This window comes from Manis pentadactyla, chromosome 10 (assembly GCF_030020395.1).
Source record: "Manis pentadactyla isolate mManPen7 chromosome 10, mManPen7.hap1, whole genome shotgun sequence".
Classification (NCBI taxonomy): Eukaryota; Metazoa; Chordata; class Mammalia; order Pholidota; family Manidae; genus Manis; species Manis pentadactyla.
This window is the reverse complement of record NC_080028.1, coordinates 78,362,960-78,381,364: the sequence shown is the minus strand read 5'-3', so window position 1 is coordinate 78,381,364 and position 18,405 is coordinate 78,362,960. Positions and strand designations below refer to the sequence as shown.

The 18,405-nt window shown below is 52.7% G+C and overlaps 1 protein-coding gene across 7 annotated transcripts in view; it reads right to left on the bottom strand.

The window, feature by feature from the left end:
• Positions 1-3,616: 3,616 nt before the first annotated feature.
• The window catches only part of SCNN1B (sodium channel epithelial 1 subunit beta), a 57,800-nt gene continuing 43,011 nt past the window's right edge, over positions 3,617-18,405 (bottom strand). For all 7 annotated transcript variants that reach the window (XM_036916965.2, XM_057487034.1, XM_057487035.1 and 4 more), the window contains 9 exons: positions 12,420-12,523; positions 10,533-10,696; positions 10,156-10,263; positions 7,923-8,040; positions 6,741-6,816; positions 6,608-6,665; positions 5,920-5,981; positions 4,741-4,816; positions 3,617-4,529 (listed from right to left, as the gene is read on the bottom strand). In XM_036916965.2, coding sequence (XP_036772860.2) covers positions 4,149-4,529; positions 4,741-4,816; positions 5,920-5,981; positions 6,608-6,665; positions 6,741-6,816; positions 7,923-8,040; positions 10,156-10,263; positions 10,533-10,696; positions 12,420-12,523 — 1,147 coding nt within the window. In that variant the 3' untranslated portion in view covers positions 3,617-4,148. The remainder of the gene's footprint in view (positions 4,530-4,740; positions 4,817-5,919; positions 5,982-6,607; positions 6,666-6,740; positions 6,817-7,922; positions 8,041-10,155; positions 10,264-10,532; positions 10,697-12,419; positions 12,524-18,405) is intronic.

Here is an 18,405-nt window from a genome sequence, read left to right as displayed (position 1 = left end):
TGGTGGCTGCGGGCACTGGGTTAGTGGCTGGATGGAGTCAGGACTGGAAGCACAACCGTGATCTCGACCTTTGTCCGCGTGCTGCGCACCTCATCTGCACAGGGTGCCGCCTGCGTCCGCGCTTAGTGGGGAAGAAAGCGGAGCGGGCACGGTCAAGCCACAGTCCTGTGCCCTCCACCGTGGAGGCAAAGGCCTTGCCTGAGCCCCCTGCCTGTTCTCCTCTGGGCCTCATTGGCCATTTTCTGGTCACCAGGCATCCCCGCAACTGCAAGGCAGGTGGGAATGTGGGGAGTGATACTGGCTGCAGCCAGGGTTTTTCAGCCTTGGCATTACTGTCGTTTCGGCCGGGACAGCACTTACTGTGAGTCGTCCTGTCAGATGTTCAGCAGCAGCCCCGACCTCTGCCCCCTGGATGCTGGCAGCACTCCTCTAGTTGGGAAAACCAAAAATGTCCCCAGACATCACCCACGGGGCAAAATAATCTCCAGTAGAGAAGCCCTGGCTTAGATCTACCAGGATTTATTGCCTGGGCTGGGTTTATTGTGGCCCTGAACAAACTGGGTTCCTGTTGGCAGAGAAGGGGGAAGGCAGTGTGGTCTCTCAGGGTCCTTACTGGAATTGGGCATGTTCTGTGTCCCCAGGGCTGGCTAAGCTCTTTCCCTATGCCTTGCAACCGCCTTGGAGGCAGGGATTACCCCCATTTTACACACAGAGGAACTGAGGCTTGGAGAGGTTCGAGGGCCTTGTTTGGGCTCACTCAGCCACCACACAGCAGGGCTGGGCCTCAGTGCGAGCCAGGGGGGGTGGTACCTGCACTCCTGCCACTGGGGTGGGAGGCATGCAGTGTGACACCTCATCCCGCTGGGTCAGCCTGCACATGGCAGCATGACACCCATGGCCTCTCGGGAACAGCCCCCCAGGCTGCCAGGGCCAGTGTCTGCTGGGTCTGTCACCCAGGGATTCCCACATGTCTGTCCTCATATCCTTGGAACCAGTTTTGCTGGCCTTGAAGAACATCAGCTTGGGACCTGTACCAAGAAAAATATTTTGGTTTCTCATGTGTGGTGGATCATAGACTGTCCCTCTCAGGGATGGAGCCTGGCTCTCACCTTGAAGAAGTGAGAGCCAGAAACCTTTAGGCAAAATGTGCCACTGTGAAGTAGAAGCTTCTCTGAGGTGACCTTTGTGCCAGAGTCCCTGAGAACCATTGGGTTGTGAGGGAACAGGCTTGGGTTTTATTCCCAGCTTCACTACCTCCAGCTGTATGACCTTGGTAAAGTCACTTCACCTCACTGAGCCTCATTTCCTAGTCTGAAAAATGAGAGTCATATTGGTACTTACTCATAGGGTTATTTGAAGAGCCATTGAGACACAGCAGGGGCAACAGCATGGAGCAAGTGCACAAGCAATGTTAGTTGTATAGTCTGCCTGTGTCTGTAACCAACCTTCCCTTTTGAGAGAGGTAGGAATCACAGAGTACCATTTTCTGGGCAATTTGGGTCCTGCCAGCCTAGTGTTTCAGCCCTGAAATGCTCTGATGCGGCGCCAGGGGAGGACCAGTCAGCACTTCTCTCCTCTAGATCTGCAGGGATGAGATGGAGGCTTGCCTGTCCGACTAAGGCTGCTTTCCGACTTGGGGCCATTGGCCATCTCCACCCTGGCCCTCAGGGAGGGCACCTATGCACACTGTCTGCCTGGTCCTGCTCTCCCACGCCTACAGGTGGCTCTGCGGGCAGGAGCACCCTTCCCACTCCTGCTTCATGATGTCTGTGAAGAGAGCCTGTGATGGCTCAGGATGAACGTGTGGCCCAGGCTGATCCCATGGGCCTCAGTCTGGGGCTTTTGTTGGGACACTGGGAAGGAGGAGCTTTCTTCCCACTCTGGTTGCTGAGCTGAGTGAATGGAGCCTGGGGCTGTGGGGGAAAGAGTACCAAGGAACCTATTTGAGGGGAATGTCGATGCAGAAGACTAAATTAAAGAAATACAAAAAAGAAAAAGCCAAAAACTAGAGAAGTCAACATCTAGATGAATGCCTGGATACAGCCATGCTTGAAATCCTTGGGCTTTTATTACAAGAACCAATGAATTCCCTTTTTTAGCTTAAGTCTGGTCAAATTGTGAGCGAAGAGCTGGCAAAAAGAGCTAGATGATAATCACCGTTCTGCCCGCCGCATAGCATCGGATGAGACAGTAAGTATGAGAAGTCTGGTCTGCTGCATGGGACTGGTACTCTTACGACCACTGCTAGCAAGAGATGAGGCTGGAGTCTCACCTTTGTCAGTTATTAGAATACTGATCTTGGGTACTTACTCCACCTTTCTGAGTCTCAAACCTGCGAAATGGTATGGTAATATTTCCTAGTGGTTATGCGAATTAAATGAAGTAAGGCTTGCAAAGTACTTGGCTTGGTGCCTGGCCTGTGCTAAATGTCTGATACAATGTGGCCATTGTTTAATGGCAACAACAAGTAATAATAGTGTGGTGACAATGACTGTTGTTAATAGTAAAGTAGTTTTCATAGCAGTAAGTGTGGTAACCACCAAGAACCATGACTCCAGCCTGCAGACTCACCAGGCCTGAGCTGGGAAACCTGCTTCCCCCAGTCGCTCCCACTCAACCCCTAGCAATGCTACCTTTGGCTGGAGTGGCACCAAGTCTGTGGCACCTCCTTCCTTCACAGGGGCCTCTGTGGGCATTTCATGGGAGTCCAGTCTTCCAAGCCAAGAACCCAGGTGCTCTAGGGCAGCAGGGCTGGGCCCTCAGACACCCAGGCACTAAAGCCAGAGCGCCTTCACCACTGGGGTCCAGCAGGTGACAGCAGCGCCTTCTTTGGTAACAGCTCTGATCTCTCTTTGGGGCACCCTTAGGGTTGCCATATTTAGCACTTAAAAATACACGACACTCAGTTAAATTTCAATTTCAGAAAAACAACAAATGATTTATTGGTATACTATGTCCCAAATATTACATGGATAGACTTGTACTAAAAGCTTAACTCATTATCTGAAATTCATATTTGACTTGGGGTCTGTGTTTATCTGGCAATCCTGGGAGCCGTGTCTCTACCACTCCCTGGACCATGTAGTGCTGTGGGGGGCCATCTGGGCAGGGTCTGACCAATCTGAGCAGCCTACCCAGCTGTTCACACTGACTGGTTCAGAGGCATATGACCCAATAAGTGATCAGTGAGAATGAGCTTGGGAACTTGCAGTGATAATGAGGGGACAGGTAGTTTCTCCTAGCTGTTTGCTGAGCTGGAGAGATGGGTTTGGGGTTGCTGATGGCCTTTTTGGCTGCTATGTAAGGAGGGCCTATTGGGAAAGCTGAGAGAAACTGAGACATCACTTGAGCTGCTGGAGATCCTTTTTCTTACGTCAGTTTCTCCCTCCCTTCCTCCCCCCTCTATCTATTCTTACATACAAATGAGTAAATTAAATGGCATTGAAAAAAAATCATAAGGCCACTGCTTCAGGGACACCAGGAAAGAGATTTTACAACACCTGCCTGGTGGGGAGAGGGCACTTTCCTGGGCCAGGCCTTTGCTCTCAAGCCCATACGGATTCCCTTCCACTACAGCTGCCCATTGGATGAAGAAGAAAGATCAACAAGTTTTCTACTACTTTTATTTTTTAGAACAAAACATGTGGCACCTGGCAGGTCCTCCTGCGCCTGATGCCCCTCCTGCTCTCCACAGCTGCTGCCTTCACTGAACCATTCACAGAGGCCAGTCAAGGCCAGAAAGAGCAAGGCTGCTGGTTCCCAGGCAGACAGCATGGCATGCCTGCCTGTTCAGCTCTGGAGCAGACAGTGACTGGCAGCAGGAGGAAGTTGGCCTGCTCGCAGGGGAGGGTGTTCTGGGGTGCCTGGAGCAGGCTGGGCACATCCCAGGCCAAGGACCAGGTCAGGTTGGAGGTGGGAGCAGGAACCAAATGAGTACATGATTCCTGACTCCGTACCAGTGCCCTACAGAGCCCTTGGTCTGGGACTGGTCGGGAGCTGCTGGCCTCTGTAGAGCGACACAGACTCTGGCCTTGGACACCCATCAACCCAGCTTTTTGGAGAGAGCACCACAGGATGAGGCTCTGGACAGCGATCTTGGCTTTTCAGGTCTGAGTTCTGGGGTTGCCTGGTGTGGGCGGGGTCAGAGTCTAGATGGCATCACCTTCACTGTCAGACTCAACAACATCCAGTGGCTGTAGACGCAGGGAGTCGTAGTTGGGGGGTGGGGTGCCAGGGATGGGTAGGGTCTGTTCATTGGGGTAGGCAGCTGGGTCAGGGCTGTGGCTGGCCATGTCAGGCTGGAAGCCAAAGTTGGTGTGAGCCTCCACCAGCTGAGCCACAGTGGGTGGCGGGCCGTCGTAGCGAGCCTGGGTCCGCCTCTGCCGCAGGCTCCTGCTGAAGGCCACCAGCTTGATGATGGTGATCCACACAAAGTCGATGATGATCTCTCCAAACTCAATGAGGCACAGCACTGAGCCCCCCATCCAGAAGCCAAACTGGCCACCCAGATTTGAGAGCAGCCACACGATCTGTGGGGAGCAGGGGTTAGGAGTCGGGCCAAATTCCTGCCTCGAGGTCGGTTATTGGTTAGGAAGAGGGAAAGGGTGATCATCACAGCCCGGGAAGAGAATTTGGGACCTTTCTAATTCCCCCGTTGGGCTCAGGACTCTCCCCACCCTCAGAGTGCAGGGTGGAGGGGTGGCAGGGCAGGGCTGAGGTGTCAGGAATCCCCAAACTCACGTTATTGGCTGCTGACTCTTCAATGGTGCGATAGTTGAATTCTTGGAAGTAGATGTTGAGCTTGACAATTCCCTCCCTACAGGAGGCGGCAAGAAGAGCTGGTGCCCGCTCTCTCTCTCTCTCTCTCACACACACACACGCACACACACACACACGCACGCATGCATGCACGCACTCACAGAAAAGTCAGCTGAGAGGCTGTCCCAGCCCTCCCGTGGCTTGAACTTCTTGCATGCCCTCTCCCATGAGTGGTGAAGTCCAGACAAGAGCCAAAGTGTTGTCCCTCTCAGCCGCTCTGGGCCTTGGGGCCACAAAGGGCATCTCTGCTCAGCACCCATACTGTGCGCCCCTCTCTGAACAAGTTTCCTAAAGGGCACTCTGGCCGGAGACAGCTCTGAGGTTGGCTCTGAGCTCCCCGTCCCATTCCACAGAGGCTCAGCGGATGCACAGTACACTCTGCATGGAGTCCTAAGCTTACTTCTTTATCAGGGGACCTGGCCAAGTGAGCTCCCTCTTTACACCGGAAGGTCGTCTCACGTGCTATGCTCCCACATGCCCAGGCATTTACCTGCACATTTTTGCCTTTTCTACTTGTCTGAACAGCTCCTGCTCCCTGGAGAGTTAGCTCAAGTGTCCCCTCTGGATACAGACCTCCCTTGTCTCCAAGACACAGGAGGCCTCTTCTCTGGGGCTCTCACAAAGGAAGGGTCTTGTACAGATCTCATCACCATAAGCTCTGTTTGCATGGTCCTCTAGAATGGAGCTTCCTGAGAGTGTGGACCTTGTGTCTTTCTTGTGCTCAGTGCATGTTTGTGTTGAATGGATGGTTAAATGTTGGAGTCAGTGGAGGGTGGATGGGTGGATGGATGGATGGATGGATGGATGGATGGATGGATGAATCGGGGAGTGGGTGGGTGGCTAGGTGGATGGATGGGTGACTGGGTGAAGTGGTAGATGAACAGATGACAAATGGAGGAACAGGCTATCCTCCAGGAAGTGGGAGACTCTGAGCCTCCTTGGCTGGCCCCTCTCATTCCCAGTGCTTCTTCCTCCAGGACTCCTCCTGGATTTGAACAGTGTGAGGTGTCTGAGGAGCTGCCACGTCCAAACCCCTCGCCGCAGAGGCTCTGGTCCTCCTCTTTCCTTCCTTCCCCTGTCCTACCCAGACTCCAGGCTCACCTGCTCAAGGTGATATTGGTGCTTTGGTCCCGCTCCTGAGATAAGATATGGAAAATCCAGTCCTGGAACCCAAAAAGGCAACTGAGAAAACATGGCAACTGCAGCCCCCCATCCCAATCACGGGCCCTGCTCGTGGGAGGTGCAGCCCTGTATCTCCTGAAGTGCCCTGGAGACCGTGCGCTGGCACGGGGAGGAGGGGGTGACCAGGCCTGCTGTGGCCACTGGGATGGCTGGAGGCACTTGGCTCTTGGCTCTTCCCCAGAGGCCCCGCCATCCTGGGCCAGCTCTTTCTCGCCTCCACCCTCGCACTTGCTCTTCCTCTGCTTGGACTTCCTCCCAGCACTGCCCAGGCTGGCTTAGCTCTGTCCTCCAGTTTTAGTTCAGATGTCACCTTTTGAGGGAAGACTTCCTTGTCCACCTTATCTAGAGTGGTCTCCCCCAGTCACTCTCTCATTGCCCTTTTTACTTCCTAACATTCTCACACTTTGAAATGATCTGGTTTCTGTATATTGCCCATCTCTCCCACCAGAATGTGAGCTCCAAAAGGGCAAAGGGCAATGTCTCATTCACCGCTGCACGCCCAGCACAGTGCCAGGGGGAGGCAGCTCCCTCTCCAAAGTCCAAAACCGCCCTCAGACCTCTGCCCAGATCTGTCCCCTGCCCAAGGGTGGCCACTCCACCATCTCACCTCAGAGGACTCAGAAGGCCAGTCGGCCATGGAGATGGTCATCTTGTACTGGGTGTCACTGGAAGAGAGAGGGCAGTCATGGCCAGTATGCCCCTCCGCGTCGCCCCCGCGCCACCAGCCCCCGCGCACTCACTTGCAGGACTCCTTGCACATGCTGATGCAGGTCTCCCGCTTGGCCACGCTCATGCGCAGCTCCGTGTAGCAATAGGCTGGGCAGGACACGGGTCGGGGGAGAGGGCGAGAGACTTTGAGCTGGGGGTAGGGGGTTCCTAGGTGCTTTTTTCCCCCTTTTTGAGCCTCTGGCTACCCTCTTCCCTGCTGGCCCTGGGCCACCTAAGACCTGGGGTTAGGTGGGAGTGGGGAGTTTTCTCTATCCAAACTCTCCCACCAGGGAAAGTTATCCCTCCCCACCTCGCCCCCATCTCCAGCCATTGTGACCAAGCCTGGCCCAGGGGATCCTCTCCCCAAACACTCCAGACCCAGCCCGGCAAAATCAGGGCAGCTTTCCCTCCTGTTGTCACCCCATTCCTGGCTGGGGGCCCTGGTGATGGGCCATGTCAAAGGGATGAGTGGTTGGAAGGGATGAAGGCTTCCCCTCTTTTCTACACATTTTGTTGGTTTTCAGAGCATGTGGGACTCTCTCTGCTACTGACAACATCCACTGGTGTTGTCTTCAGGTCACCAGGGCTCCAGGCCTGGATGCCGGTGCAGAGTGAGCTAAGACTGTGCCTCTTGCAAAGCCCAGGAGGCCACCTCACTCTCCCCTCGCACCCCAGCACCCCACAGACAGTACCCAGGGAGCCCACACAGACACGGACACACATGCTGAGCTAATCCACGTGGCCTTATGCATTCATGCACACACACACATACATGTGCATACAAAACAGCGTGCACAAATGCAAACCCTGGAAGTGATTCAGTCCTGTGCATGAACACACGTGCACACATGCACTGCAGCCCTGAGTGCTCCTGTTCATTGAGACACAAACACCCAATGCCCTCTCACATGTACATGTGAAAATGTGAACGCGCACATGTGCACTCGCCGGGGGCTGTGCACATGGGCTCCTGTATGTATGGTGTTTACACAGCATACAGAAACAGCCCAGGACACACTCACACATGCACACGTTTCAAGGGTGCACGTCACAGGACAGAGGAGTGGAGGGGAGCTGGGAGGGTGGCTGGGGAGGGAGGTGCTGTGGCCTGCAGTGGTGGCAGACATGGAACTTTGCCCCCACCTGTGGTCAGAGCCTTCTTGGGCGGTGGCCCAGGCGGCTGCAGCTCTGATGACCCAGGGTTCCCTACTCACCCCAGTCTGGGAACTCCTGGTTGTTGCAGTATTTCTCCCCTGGGGGCAGCGGGTATAGGTAGTGGGCGCAACTGCAGTTTTGTATCATCTGGTCTTGGAAGCAGGAGCGAATACAGGCCTGAGAGCATGGGGGACACAGACAGCACCAGTGATGTCTCACTCCAGCCCCAGGGGAAAGGGGCCTGAGGAAGTTAGTGCCCAGCCCAAGGGAGCTGGGGAGCCAGGCTGGCTGAGGCGTGGTGGTGGGGTGGCCACGCTGCACTTTCTGACGCCATGGTCAGAGTGGCTGTCCTTCCCGCCTCGGACCCTGCAGAGGGACTCAGACCCACCCCAGCTCTCTGAGGATGGCTCCCACCACCTTTCAGAACTAGGACCCCACAGATGGCATGGGGAAGTGTGGCTTATTCCAAACACAAACACTAACACTGAGCTAGCTCTTATGACAAGGCTGCCAGTGGCCTTCTAAGGTCTCTGCATGGAAGGATGCAGAAGGGCAGCCCTGAGGAAGACAGGCAGCCTCTCTCTGTGCTTCTTCCTGGAGGGAAAGGCACAGGGGGGGCAAGAGAAGAATGAACTTGGAGTGCTCAGACTAGCGGTAGAGGCAGTGAGCAGAATGTCTCCTGGCGGAGGTGGGTGGGCCGAGGTGAGGAATGTCTCCCCACTAGGCCTACCACACTGGTTTTGCAGATCACTCTGCCCAGCTCCCAGGTTCTGCTCAGAGACCAGCTGTGTGTCCATCCTGGGGCCAGTTCTCAGCCTCTGAGCCCCTTTCACTGTGGGTGGAACAGGGCAACTATCACACCTGCTGGCTCCACCTGGCACCGGCACTTAGCAGGCGCTCAGTGAATGGAAGCAGCCACTACTCGTGTCTCTGGGCTTGTCCAGTTTCCTAAGTCCTGACTACAGAGGACTCCTTGCACCAGCCCTTGCTGGCCCTCTCCACCTCTCCCAGTTCTGCCTGCCCTGCCCACCAGGAGGCCTTCACCAGTCCACGAGGGCAGGAGACGGGGTGGCTGGGAGGAGGGGGTGTGGGGCCAGGCAGGGGGTGGGCAGTGGGGGCGGCTGCACTCTGACATTGGGCAGGTGTCCATTCCCCCAGACCTCGCTGTCTCACCTGGCAAGTGGGAGTCCTCTCCAGGCCCCGTGACTGAGGCTGTGGCGGGGCTGGGTGGGCAGAGCACAGGCCCAGGGCCTGGGGCTTTGCCAAGGTCTCTGGCCAGTGGGGCCTCTGCACTAGATGAAGCAAGAACTCAGGTTCTTCTGGAATGAGGTCTCCAAGGCTGGGGCCTGATGCCTCCATGCTCCCCACCAACACATGCTGCCTTGTCTGTGTGCCCACCCTCCAGAAGCTCGGAAGAGTCCCCAAGTTCTCCCTCACAGGAAGAAGTCCCTCAGGCATGGAGGTGGGCACTGGGCTGTCCCCTTGTTAGAAGTGCCTGGGCTGGGTTAGGAAACATCGGCGTCTGGTCCCTTTTGTGGCCTGTGCAAAGATTCAGACTGTCCTGTCCACTGGGGCTAGGACTGGGGACGGGCCTCAGGGGCTGACCCTGGAGATCAGGACAAAAGGGGAGCCCCCAGGTGCAGCAAGAGGAATTCGGTCCAGAGACTTCTCAGGTAAACTGATGAGGACTGGGGTCTGTAAATTCCAACCTCCTCATTCCTAGTAACAGTATCTACATCTTGGCTTTGTGAGAATTAAGTGAGTTAATGTATGTAAACCACTTGGAACAGTGGAACTAGCCGGCTAGCTTAGTATATTAATAAGCATGTATACTAAACAGCATATATAATAAGTGCTATCATTACTATATATTATCTATTAATGTTATCTCTTAATATTATAAAATATATAATTGAGATAATATATAAATACTTACCAGCATAGAAATTATTTATATAATATAGGAATGTAATTTATAGAATATATAAACATATTGAGAGGATCAAATGATGATGTAACACACACAAGCCCTTAGCTCAGCATCTCACACACAGGAATTCTTGGGACACCCCAGAAGATCCCTCTAATCCTGGGCATCACCAAGGGCGCACTGCTGAGTGGGGACGGTGAGACTCCTGACCCTGGACTGGCCCCAGAGCCCCCAGGGTCACGAAGCCCACCAAACCAGCCTGGGGTCCCCTTGCTGGGATGGGCCATCCCAGGGACCAGGGGCCTCGGTCCTGCTGGTGTGCACGGGGCCCCAGGGTCACAAGGCCTGGGCGGGACTCCCACCTGGATGGAGTAGGTGGTTGTGTAGTTGCTGTAGAGGTTCCGGACGGGGACGTTGGAGCCGTTCGCGGTGCACTGGCTGTAGGGCTGCCCCTTGCGCTCCAGCTTGTCCTGGGTGCAGACAGGTTGCTCGTGGGGCCCCGGACCCCCTCGGGAGCCACCTCTCTCCCTCCCTCCCGTCAAGCACGGGGGTGGTAGGGCTCATCCTCCCCTGGACTGTGGCTGCTCTGGCGGGACTCCAGCCTGAAGAGGGCGGTGAGGGTGGGCCAGGGCTTGGGGAGGCCTGGCCCCCTCCTCGCAGGCCACGGGAGGTGGGCCCTGGGCGGGTGTGCGGGCTTCCGCCCACAGTCCCCCAGACTGCCCTTGGGTGGCGGACATACCACCAGCACGCCGATGGATGTCTCCGTTCCCGACATGGCGTAGATGCCCTCGTCTTTGATGAAGGGGTACGACCTCTGCTCGTGAAGCATCAGCCGGGCGCCAGCCGTGGACGTGAGGAAGGGCACGTAGTCTTCCTGACCAATGTCCAGGATCAGCTTCAGGCCTGTGGGGAAGGTGGGGCCGAGGGCTGCCTGAGCTCACTCCCCAAGGCCCAGGGGAGACTCACCACCCACCTGCCCGAGCTCCCACCAGACAAGGGGACCCCCAGGGCCTTCCCAGGAGGCTGGCTCCGCTTTGTGGAAAGCCAGGCTTCCTGCCTCTCCGAGGCCCCCATGCTAGTCTAAGCTGCCCTTGGCTCTGACTCGGGCTCCCCCAGCCCCTCCCTCCCTGCCACAGTCTCTCCTCCGCCTGGGCCTCACTCTCTCTGTCGGATCCCCCTTAGCTCTGAGGTCCCTCCTGCTGCGGGGCCTCTGCAGATGCTGCCCCCTCACTCTGGAATGCGCACCCCCGCCCTCACCCTTCACCTGGAAACCCCTCCTCTTCCTTCAGATCTCAGCCCGAGTGTCCACTCCCTCCAGAAGCCTTCCCTGAGTCCCTGGACTAGGTCTCAGGGTCTCTGAGACTTTCCTCTCAGCTCTGGGACTTCAGGACTCACTGGGGTGGTCCTTCCTTTATTGTCTATGTTCCTTCCCCACTTGACTGTTCCCTTCATGATGGCAGAGACCAGACCCAATATTTTGTGCCCCATAGGGCACAAATGTGAGCGTGTCTGGAGCACTTGCTGCACACTGAGTGCTGGGCTAAGAGCTTTGTTATATGTGATCTCACTGGTGCTCACAAGAGCAAAGGTACTGTCATTATCTCCATTTTACAGACGAGGAAACTGAGGTACAGAAAGGTGAGGGGACTTGCCCAAGGTCACCAGTGAGAAAGTGGGGTTCCTGGGGTTCTCATACAGCAGCTGGGCTTCTTGACCTTAATTACCTGTCCCCAAAGTAGCTGACTGGCACGTCTGTCATGCACCATGTTTTCAGGGATACAGGGACTGCGTGAAGGGTGGGCTGCCCACCTTTGTGCCTCTTGACCAACAGCCCTGATAGTGACTGAATGGCAACTGCCTCTTGGTGGCTGGGGAGGTCAGAATGTGAGGAGTGAGGGAGGATTCACTCCCCTGTGTGCCTGGCTCACAGCCCGAGACCTGCAGCCATCCCAAGGCCACCGGCCTTCCCCCAAAGGCAGGTCAGTGCAGCGGCTGCCACCGCCAGCCGCTTCTCACTTTCTTCTTCCTACTGGCCCCTTCGCCCTCTCTCTGCCTCTCCTAAGGGAGACAAAGCAAGAAGGCTAAGAGTAAGGGCTCTGGTGCCTGCTCCCTGGGGCATCTGGACACACTTCTCAGAATATTGCATATATGGAGCATTTACTACCTTATTTACATTTATAGTTTACCCGCATTGCATCACAGCAATTTAATGAGGCATATACGATATGCTCCGCTACTATATACCATGTTCCAGTGGAAAAACCAATGCTTCAAGAAGTTAGTTACCTCTTGAGCTTAGGACCACCCAGGGGGTAAATGGTGGAGAGGGATTTCACCAGAGCATAGGAGCTTGAGCTCTGGGTCAATAAGCAGTGCTGCTCCTGAGTCCTTGCTTTGCTCACCGGAAAAATGGGAACACAGTCCCTATCCCAGGATTTATGAACATTGGATAATGGAGTGGCTGAGAAGGCATCTGGGGAGGTTCAGTCTCCATGGCGCCTCTTGTTGAGCCTCCATCTCACCCAGGTCCTGCTCCCCAACAGCTGTTGGTAAGGTGGTCTTGGGGCCCCACACCACAGGGATTTAAAGCTTCATGGCTCTGGCCCCAGAGCAAACCAAGACTTACCAAACTCAGCTCCAGGGTTGGCGGAAGGGAGGGCCTTCTCTGTCATGCCCCAGTTGAAGATGTAGCAGTTACCATAATCAGGATGGAAGATGGGCGTGAAGTTCCTAAAAGAAACCATCAGCTGGAGGGCTGGGCCCACTGCAGCCAGTGCCAGTTCTGACTGCTGTCCAGGGCTCATGGCAGAAGGGGGCTGGCAGCTGCTCCCTGCCCTTCATTTACTACCCAGAGAGGTTCAGGAGGGAGGGGTGAGCAACAGGACACTGCGTCCATCCTCCTGCACCCATGCACAAGCCAGAGAGGAGATTCCCCGACTCCCTAGCAGCTGAGGGAGTCTCTCTGGGATTGGGGCTCAGGCTCTCTGGCTTAGCCATGAACTAAGAAAAATAAATTTGAGTTTTCATCTGTCTCATTTATAGGTCCTATAACATTTGGGGGTTGAATGGTGGCTCCAGAAAGGTGTGTTGACTTCCTAACCCCAGGGACCTGAGAATGTGTCTTATTTGGGAAAAGGGTCTTTGCAGATGCAGTTAAAGATCTTGAGATGAGGTCTGCCTGGATTGTCTTGATGGGCCCTAAATGCCACAAGTGTCCTTGTAAGAGAAAGAAGAGGAGGAGACCCAGATAGAGAGGAGAGGCCACATGCAGACAAGGCAGAAACTGGAGTTATGCAGACATAAGTCAGGCCCTGCCTGGGCCCAGGAGAAGCTGGCGAGGCAAGGAAACATTCTTCCCTAGAGTATTTAGAGGGGGGGCCAGTCCTGCCAACACCTTGATTTCCCATTTTTGGCCTTCTCTGTGAAAGAATAAATTTCTGCTATTGTAATCCCCCCCTCCCCCCGTTTGTGGCACTTTGTTATGGCAGCCCCGGGAAACAAATACAGATCATGAGTGAGGGAGGGAGCGGCGCCAGGCAGGTTCGCTCCACGGAGCTGGCAGAATCTGGCCACCAGGCACTTGGACAAAGAGGAAGCGGACTGAGGTGGAGGGTCAGAGAGGGGAGTGGGTCAGGGGAGGGTGCAAGCAGAGGCCGAGGAGGGAAAGAACTTCAAAATGAAGCACGAGGAGCCTTATGCAGGGCTCTCCCTTACGCCAGGGCGATGTTTCCTAAGGAAGGAAGTCAACAACATCAAGAAAGATTTCCACAAAGATGCTTGTGACTTAGCAACAGTATAATGTAGTTTCAAAGAACTTAGTTATAAAAGTGATTTTGATATGAAACATTTTGAATATTAAAAAGTCTAGAGAACGAAGCCCACCACCACCTTCAACAATCATTACCACATAGCCAGTCATGTTTCATCTCTACCCACGCCCCCTATTCTCCCTTCCCTATTATTTTGAAGAAAATCTCAGACATCATAATTTTATTTGTAATCATTTCCATATGTATCTCTAAAAGTAAGGATTCACAAAATAATATTATTACCATGTTAACATAACTAAAAAAATTCCTTAATGTTATTAACTATTTAAGTTCCAATTGTCTCATAAATGTCAGCCTAGTTTTTACAATGTATTTGTTTACATTGGGATCCAAATGATGTTAATATGGGATTGGTTGGCTCCCTCAGTCTGGCTTTTTTTTTGTCTTGCAACATAGCTGTTAAAAAAGTTCTGGTGTGATCCAGCTAACAATGGAAGAGGGAATGGGACCATTAGAAGACCATCACTTTGTACCCCTGCTGAACTATTTGCTTGTTGATAATGCTTTGGGCTTTGGGCAATGTGTGCCAGTGGTCGCACCATTACTGTGTGTGTCCTGGTGGAAGAGCACAGGCTTGGGGAGGTGGCCTTGCCAAAAAATGTCAGCCTGGAACAAGATCAAGCATCTGTCTCTACTATCTCCAGGAAATACTGGAGACAGAGGAACAGGTTCAAAGATACCACAGAGAGTCAGTCTGCAAAATCCAGACCTTGGGGAACTCAACAGGAAAAACAACCCAGTTTCTTCAACAAATAAATTCTGAGAGAGGGAAAAGGAGACAACCTATGGGTTAAAAGAAATTTCAAAGACTTGGCTTACAGTCACACTGTGCAGACTTTAACTGGATCCTGATTCAAGCAAGCAAACAAAGAAGATGACATTTACGGGTGTGAACACAACCAGATAGTTGATAGTGTTGAAGAATTATTGTTGATTTGTTTTCAGGTTGGATTATTAAAAATAAACATTCTCTTCTATAGATATATTCTGAACTCTTTAAGAAAGAAAGAATACAGCATCTGAGATTAGCATAGGAGGGGAATTGAGTCACAGGTGTTGGACCTGGCTGCTGGGTCCATGTGAGTTCATCATCTATGTGGGCAGAGATGAAACATGACTGGCCAAGTCTCTATAAGAAATAGCTTTTAAAATGTCTTTGGGTGTTTTGACCTTTCTTGTCTTACTTTGTTAAAGACAGGGAGGAATGGAGCTAAGTACATCAAATATTGCAGGAACATCAACTGAAGTTCAGTATTGTCTCCTGAGCCTTATATTCTACAGCAAATTTTCCTGGGCAACTTTTATAGGCCAGGCCCATGCTGAATATTTCTGTATACATTCTCCCATTTAATCCTCAAAATAACCCATGAGGTTAGCCTTTGCTTGTCCCTATGTTCAGATTAGAAAGCCATTTCCTCTATTTTTTGCCTTGCCCTCTAAGCTGCAGAATGAGGTGGGTGTGGGGAAAGCTGTGAAATCTGATCTGGGAGCTGACCCAGCCTGACAGATTTGAGCTGTTTACTCACCTCTGGGCTTTGGTGTCCTCAAGGTGAAAGGGAAATCAGGAAGAAACCACATTTCTTCACCAACAAATGTTGAGACAGGAACTAGGTTGGGGACAACTGAGGTGAACTAAGGAGAGTCCTGCCTGCAAAGCTTATATGGCAGAGGACACAGAGCAGTGTGGCAACCCCACTCCCCCTTCAAAATGTGCCTCTGGCCTTCCCACCTCTGTCCATCTCTAAGGCTTCCACCCAGGTCCAAGCCATTGGCACCAGCACCTGGATTCCTGCAGGAGTCTCTGCTTCCTCTCTTGCTCCCTTATAGTCATTCTCCTGCATAGCAGTCAGGGCAATTGTTTAAATTGAGAATCAGACCATGGTCGCCCCTGCCTAGAATCCTCTGGAGGCTCCTGGCTGCTCACAGATTCAAATGCAAACTCCCTATCTTGGTCTTGCTCCCTCTCGTTCACTACATTTCTGCAACACTCCACAAGATGTTTCCGAATTCAAGGCTTTTATGCCTTTGTGCTGCCTGCTTGGAATATTCTCTGATCAGCTCACCAAAGAAGTGGCTGCTCTTCATCTTTCAGCTTTCATCTGCCCCGAGATCTCCTCTGACCTCCCCAGGCAAAGTCACTTCCCTGCCCGGTTACTGCATCCTTGCCACCTGCTTATTCCCTTGATAGAATGCATCCAAATCTGACATCATCCTCTTTATTTAACTGCTTGTTTATCAGCTGCATCTGGCTTTAGAAGGTAAGCCCAGTGAGGGCAGTTTTTGTCTTGAAGGAGAAAGAATTTAGAGGCTAAGATCTCATGTCCAGGAACCAGCCTGCCTGAATACAAATTCTGACCTGTCACTGTCTAGCCGTGAGCTTGGGGAAGTGACTTTGCCTCTCTGTGCCTCCCTTTCCCTGCCTGTGACCCTGGGATAGTGAGCTCAGCTTCCCAAAAGGCCTAAGGTGAGCACTGGATTCTGAGCCTACTGAAATACTCCACGAATGTTAGCTGCTACTGCTCACCACTCGATCCTCAGAGCCTGGCACACAGTAGACACTCAGTAAATATTTGTTGGAGAAATTATATGTGATAAGGACATCAACAGAGATAAGCAGAGAGGAGTAACACCTAATTCCCCCTGGGAGTGGGGGTTGGGGGATCAGGGAAGGGTTCATGGAGAAGGTGAGGCCAGAGCTGAGATTTTTCAGGCTGAGTGAGAGAAGGCTGAGCCTAGGGGGTGGAGGGGAGAGAGGGCACAGCAGGCGGGGGGCACAGCATAGGGAAAGGTCTAGAGGGAAGAACAGTTTCGAGCAGGCACTGTGGAGTCTGCCTCCATGCGTGCAGGGAGCAGGGCTGTGGCCACAGGGCAGGAAGGGAGCACAGCAGGGTAAACCAGCTGAAGCCAGGCCCTGCTCTGCAGGGAGAGACCCCGCCCCAGGGGCATAGGGACACAGTGTTCCCAAGAAACTGTCCGGGCCATCTGCAGCCCACAAGCAGGGCGTGGCTGGATACCCTCCTGCCAGGGCTGTGCTCTTGGTCTAGCCCTACGTGCCAACTATTTGCTTGTTGATAATGCTCTTTACTCAGAAGGCTGCTCCCAGCACTGGCTACCTCTGACTCCAGAGCCAGGTGTTCCCCTCCAAAAACATATCCTGGGACAGGGGCAAGACATGCAGACAGAGGCCAGCAAGCCTCCAGAGAGACTGGGAAAGTCAGCATCCTAGCAGGAAGCAGTGTAACAGCAGTAGTACTGTGTGGTCGGGGTCAGGAAGGCTTCTCAGGGCAGAAAGAGCTAGCTAATCCCTGAAGCAATAATAATAATAATAATGCTTACATATGCCTAGATCTTGGTTTCTAAATACCATTCTCCCATTAAAAAAAGCAGGGTTCCTCACAGAAATGGCTGATTCTAGGGCTGGGGCATTGTGTAATGCCAGAAGTTAAGGAAGTATTCAAAAAAACAAGTAAGTGGATAGGGGCATGTGGAGGGACACAGGAGGCAAAGGAAGGAGTTCCCAGTGGCCAAAGCTGGAAGAATTTGAGTAAGAAAATAAATAATGTGGTATTGGATTACAATCCAAATATGTATGAGTCCATACAGGTATAAATAAATTATTGAATAAATAAATGGAGAAATAAATAAATTCCTCCCAACAAAAGCATTTCAAATAGTATATATTCCCCTCTCCAGGGGAGGTGGGGCTTCATTCCCCCAGTCACCCCCAGGTCTGAGCGGAAGCTGAATGTAGTGACTCACTTCCATGGTCCAGAGCATGGAACGAGAAAGTGGTTCCCTTACAACGGAGACGCCTGCACACAGCACCTTACCCACGTGAGGAAGGTGTCCCGTGGCTAACGTGCAACCCCAATACAAGGCAGTGAGGAGGACAGCTCACCTCGGTGGACTTCTTCCCCCAAGCCCATCTAATCTGTGTAAACCCAAATTGAGGGCTTTCCGTAAAACACCTGACTGGTACTCTGAACTGTCACGGTGATCCAAAACAAGGAAGTCCGTGAAACTGTCCTACCCCGAGAAGACTCAGGACATGACAAACACAGTAGGGACTCCTGGATGGAATCCTGGAACAGGAAAAGGTCACTGGGAACAACTGGTGAAATCCAAATAAAGTGGGGAGTTTAGTTAATAGTAATGTGCCAGGGTTGGTTTCTTAATTTTGACAAATTACTATGGTAATGTAAGACGTTAACAGTGGGGGAAACTGGATGTGGGGTATAAGGGAACTCTGTGTGCTACCCTTGCAACTTTTCTGTGACTCTAAAATTATTCCACTACAAAGAGTTTATTCTTAAAAATGCTCATATAATATTTCCCATGTGGCAAGAACAGGCACTGTTCTAAGCACTTTGTATATGTTAATATTGTAATCCCCATTATAGTCCTATGAGACCGTTTCACTATCCCATTTTTGAGATGAGAAAGCTAAGGCACAGAAAGGTTAAGTATGTAAAGAACAACACACAGAGCTGGCAACCAAATCCAGGCATTTTGGTGTCAGGATCCAAATGTGGCTCATATTTCCTAATACTAAGGCTGCTTCTTGAGCATTTACAACGTCCAAGGAGGGAGGATAGATTTAGAAGGAGAGTGAGGCATCAGGGGCTATAGTGTTGGAGCCCAGATGGGGAGGGCAGAGAGAGGCACGTGTCCTCTGGCTCTGTGTCTGAGGCTGACTCAGGAAGGCAGATGAGCAGTCAGCTGTGGGAATGAGGAGTATGGAGCTGTGTGAACCTTGTAATTCTTCCTCCTGTTGGCTGTCCT